Raw genomic sequence first — 5,011 nt, 5'->3', positions numbered from 1 at the left:
TTTTTTTTTTTTTTTTTGTAACTGTAAAAGAAAAACAAAAGAAATCGACAGTTTACTTTATAAGAATTACGATATACAACAAAGATCAGATGGTAGTGCATGAAAATATCCATCATTCAAGTGCAGAAATGATGGTTATAATCATCATACCTTAAATCGACAGTTTAATAGAATAATTCTGCTGAACTAACATAATCGTTAGAATCCAAGTCCTATCCTCCCCACCAACTCCCAGATTTCTCATGTCAAACAACAGAGTAATCTTAAAATTCCTTCTGGCCTAGTCCCGTTAAGTGGCCTCATTTGTTAAAAATAATTTCTTTCAAAAAAGCCATTAATTCTAAAGATCTGAGCTGATGTATTTTTTTCTGACACTCCGGCCGGAATCTCGTATATATTGTTTGGTCATCGAATAGGGAACAAGAAGTAGGTGTCTTGTTATCCTGCCTCAATTTTTGTACTCTAGATTTATTTGATTCTTCTATTGCTATTTTATAGAAGGAAAAAGTGTTCAAGAAATGGTGAATGAAGCTCTAAGACGTGTGCCTAATACCGAAGGTTGGTTTTAATGTTTTTCTGCAAGAGACAAGACTGATTCATGCTGAAGTATCATGGCATATATGTAGGAATTTTTTCTTTCTAACGGATGGTGCTTTTTATCATAAATACAGGAGACAAAAACATTGATCTGGTATTCAACCCTCAGGCTTCTGTTTCATTTTTTATGGAAAGAAAAAATAAATATTTATTTTTTGGGGAAAAAGGCGTGATCTCTGTAATTGCATCAGGTAAACCAAATTCGAGATTCTTTGGCTATTATGGGAGATAATAGTACAGCCTTCAGTTTGCCACAAGTATGACCCTGCCTCATTTTTTGATGATCTCTACATTCAATTTCATTTTTAATATGGGGTTCTGCTTAATGGTGGCGTTAGGAAGATGATATTCTTGCATGCACATTTAATTTTATGTCAAAACATGTTATTTCTATAAACCTGATGTGCATGGTAGTGGCAAGCTCTGTTCTAGGCATGTATTTTAATAGTCTTTGTTAGGCATTTGGGTTTAGTCAGTTTAAGGATGAGGTAATTAGTATGTACGATGGTTAAATAAAATAGTTTACTGGAGTTGGTTGGGAGGGAAGTATTGATTGTTAAAGGAAGGAAGTTTTTAATAGTTTTGGGTGGGGGTTTGAAATCTGTGCACTCGGGACAAAAAGATGTGGGCACAAGAATTTATGTTTCTTCGGCTGAAGGATGGTGACGAGAAGAACAAGTTTTTCCCTAGATGGTTAATAAATTTTTCATATTTTCTTCTCATAAATTTCCCTTTAATTAAACTCTCTATAGTCACAATTTCCCATGCGTAAATACTAGACTCTATCACAAACTATACTTGACTTTTGACTCTATAAAACTGCTGTAGGTTCCTAGAATTTTTAATTTGCAATGTTGTAAGTGCTGAAAAGACTATTTTGTAACTTGGTTTAGTTATTTTTAGATTTCAAGAATATTTTATTGATAAATGAATATACAAGAAAGAAGCTAGTGAATACATTCACTAAGGAGTTAGCAAAAAGTTTCTCCACTTGATGCAGATCAGGAAAAACATACATAAGGATTTAGCTATCCAAGTAGAGGAAACAAAGATACTTTACTTTCACGTAGTGGAGACATCCTTTTCAACATACTGTATCCTGTGTGTGTATGTGATATTATGGGAGTGGGTGAATGCAGAACCATGTGCTGCGGTTTTGAAGAGTTTCTTGGTTGTCAAATGGCCTTGTCATCCTACGCTGCCCTATAAACTGGCTTTAGTCTGCCACCCATTCTCTTAAGAGTGCCTTGTCATGCTTAATCCTATTCAATGAACCAAATAGTGTATCCGATTCAATGAACTAAATAGTAAATACACGTTTTGTGGACTTGTTACTCGATTGAAGACCCTTTCTTTTTAGCAGGATACTCTTTTGTGGCCTTTTCTTTTATACCTCTGTACTGTATTCTTCTTTCTTTATCCTTATTAAAAAAGAAAGGTAAATACATAGGAAGCCTCCATTTTATTATTTGATACATATTCTTGAAAATTGAAATGATTGACATATAAATGTCTGATACCTCATAACGTAAGAGTACTTCCTTTTAAAATATTTTCTTGTGGAGTCCAATTAAATTGTGACCTTTATGCTTTTAACAGCCTCATCTTCAAAGAACCAAGCTTTGTGATATGAAGGATGGTGAGCTGGAGCCAACATATGTTGCAAAGAGGGAAGAGTTGAAAGAGCTTGTTACGAGCATTATCCGTCCAAAGATTGTGCAGGGAAAATCTTTGAATGGAAGGGAATTTGTATCTTTTTTGGAACAGGTGGTACATTATGTGCATTTTATTGACTCGAATTTATTTGCTCATTACCAGTCTTTTCACTGATGGTTCCACTTACTATTTGATGAAACATTGAAATGATGATCTGAATCCATCTTTTTCTTTAATTTTATAAATACATGATTTATTTGTAATTTTCAATTTACTTTTTATTCCACTTTTAGATTCTTGAAGCATTGAACAAAGGGGAAATTCCATCTACCGGGTCTCTTGTTGAGGTTTTCAACAAGGGTATTCTTGAGCGATGTCTGAAAATATACAGTGACAGAATGGCAACGGTGCCTTTACCTATTACGGAGCAATCTCTGGATAGTGCCCATGAAATCCATCGAACCGAGGCAATGCGAGCTTTTGATGAACAACATTTTGGGCGTCACCATGCAAGGAAGTCAGTTACGCAACTTGATGAAGAAATTGACAAGGTTTCAACTTCCCCTTTATTAAAAATAGTTCTAATTTTCTGGTGTGATGTCAAGTATCTTCCGGAATCAAGATAGAAGGTTGAATAAATTGGCGAATAATAGTTGCTAAACATAGATGATACAAAAAGTAGTGCTAATCTCCTGACTCTGTTATTCTATTTTAGTTTCTAGTAATAGTAGTAATAACAATAATCAAAGAGAACTTTTTCATGTTTGTTTCTTAGCATGCACTGTTTATCATTAGCCTCAACTACAATAACCTAAATAACATGGTTTTTCCCTTTGATTCCTAAACCCCTTGTCATGTGTAAGCTCTCAAACCTCTAGAAATTCTTTATAGGTGCATAGTAATGTTATACTGGCAAATCGGTATCAATCCTCAAAGCTGTGTGAGGCACTTTATATGAAGTGTGAAGACCAAATGGACCACCTTCAAGCTCTAAGGCTTCCGTCGATGGCAAAATTCAATGCAGGTTTTCTGCAATGCAATCATAGTTTTGAGGAAGAGTGTGTTGGACCGTCAAAAGCAAACTACGAGCAACGCATGTCAAAGGTAATGCAGTCATCATTTTATTTATTTATTATTCTTTCCCCAGTTTTTGTCTTACACATCCACTTATTTCTCACATTGGAGTATCAATATCTTGATGTTTAATTCTAATTTTATGTTACCTGATTTATTCATAAAATTGCAAATATATTTGAAGTCATTTTAGTGACCTCCCATGTGTAGGCTCAATAGGTATTTCAAATCTTATTTTGTTTTTGTACTCAATTGTGTCTACACCAATAGGTTGTTCGGGTATGGCCCATTTGTTTGTAGATGTTTGTCATATACTTTCTCAAAACTTAGATGGTTGTTCCTGACCAAATTGAGCATACATTTTCAAAAGCTGAACTTTCTGAGCATGGATGAGTCATGATTTGCAGATGTTAGGGAAGTCGCGAACTCTCTTTATCAAGGAATACAATCACAGGCTTTACAATTGGTTGGTCGCCTTTTCTCTTGGCATGGTGATTGTAGGAAGGTTTGTTATAAAGTTCTTTTTAATTGAAATCGGGGCATGGCTGCTCTTCATTTTCTTGGAAATATACACAAGGATGTTTTGGTCGGCCGAGACGCTCTACTACAGCCCTGTTTGGCATTTTGTAGTAGCCACCTGGGAAACAATCGTTTATAGCCCCATCCTGGATTTGGACAGGCAAGTAATTTTACTTGTTATTAAATATTGTGCCATATTTCTATGTTTTTCTTGTTCTGATTTGTGTTAAATTATGAATTTCACTATACTAATTTTCATTCCTTCAACATTAGGAGTTCCATTTTATCACACCGTAAGTCTTAGATCATTCATCAATATAAATGGACGATTTTACTAAAGATACAACCAAGCTAAAGAATAAGGATAGGTTTCCAGTTCCTCCAACTATTTCTAGAAATATACCTTCAGGGATGGTAATTTAACAACAAAACGCTCTCTTTGGCTTGCTAAAGAGAATGGCTTTTTGTCACCAGGGGGAAGCAAAAGCATTTTAATCTTCTCATTAGTTCATATATAGATGTCATATATGGTCTTGAAACTAATATTAGTGTGAAATTAAACTTTGTTTTTTCTTGGTTTATTTGATGAGACAGATGGGCGATTCCCATTGGTGTGTTGGCTGCTGTTTTGGTTGTGTACTGGAGGTGTTGTGGGAGAAGAAAATATGGTTCCCATTGGATTTTACCATTATACAACAATCCCAAAAATGGTTCACACAGGCCAAGATCAGACTGATGTCATTAATCTTTGCTTCTCTTCAAGCAGTTCGCAGTTTCTTTTTTTATCTTTCTGGCGAGCTCTTCACCTTTTTGATACATGAAGCACGTCGTCGCTCTTTATCGGCTTCAATTGTAGTTAGGAACAACGTTTTAGACAGGTCATTTTATCATTCTGTAGTGATAGCATAACAAACAAAAAAAAATGGATAAGGAAATGTGGTTGTCAACCAATATATTTGTAATGTCTGAAATATTGTATTCAATTTTACTCACTGAAAGGAATTCTTTCTTTTATCATATGAAAGAAAAGGAAAAATCTACATCACATTCAATTTTACCCTTCTTTTCTTCTTTTTCTTCAATTCAAACATGGAATATAGCTTAGGAAATAGAACTATTGAGTTCATTCTAAGGCAAAGTGAGAAACTCGTAAAATGCAAGTATG

General features: G+C 34.6%; 1 protein-coding gene and 1 non-coding gene across 3 annotated transcripts in view; one reads left to right on the top strand and one right to left on the bottom strand.

Annotated features, from left to right (window-relative positions):
- The window catches only part of LOC120085948 (guanylate-binding protein 5), a 16,732-nt gene extending 11,829 nt beyond the window's left edge, over window positions 1-4,903 (top strand). For both annotated transcript variants that reach the window (XM_039042279.1, XM_039042280.1), the window contains 8 exons: window positions 499-558; window positions 672-691; window positions 789-854; window positions 2,197-2,364; window positions 2,547-2,804; window positions 3,145-3,357; window positions 3,735-4,006; window positions 4,441-4,903. In XM_039042279.1, coding sequence (XP_038898207.1) covers window positions 499-558; window positions 672-691; window positions 789-854; window positions 2,197-2,364; window positions 2,547-2,804; window positions 3,145-3,357; window positions 3,735-4,006; window positions 4,441-4,582 — 1,199 coding nt within the window. In that variant the 3' untranslated portion in view covers window positions 4,583-4,903. The remainder of the gene's footprint in view (window positions 1-498; window positions 559-671; window positions 692-788; window positions 855-2,196; window positions 2,365-2,546; window positions 2,805-3,144; window positions 3,358-3,734; window positions 4,007-4,440) is intronic.
- Window positions 80-155, bottom strand: LOC120087423. Its single transcript, XR_005484563.1, has one exon. It is a non-coding gene; the product is annotated as a small nucleolar RNA Z195/SNORD33/SNORD32 family (small nucleolar RNA).
- Window positions 4,904-5,011: the final 108 nt, after the last annotated feature.

The sequence above is a fragment of the Benincasa hispida genome, chromosome 9, assembly GCF_009727055.1.
Source record: "Benincasa hispida cultivar B227 chromosome 9, ASM972705v1, whole genome shotgun sequence".
Classification (NCBI taxonomy): Eukaryota; Viridiplantae; Streptophyta; class Magnoliopsida; order Cucurbitales; family Cucurbitaceae; genus Benincasa; species Benincasa hispida.
The sequence above is the reverse complement of the archived record's forward strand: the minus strand, read 5'-3'. Positions and strand labels throughout refer to the sequence as shown.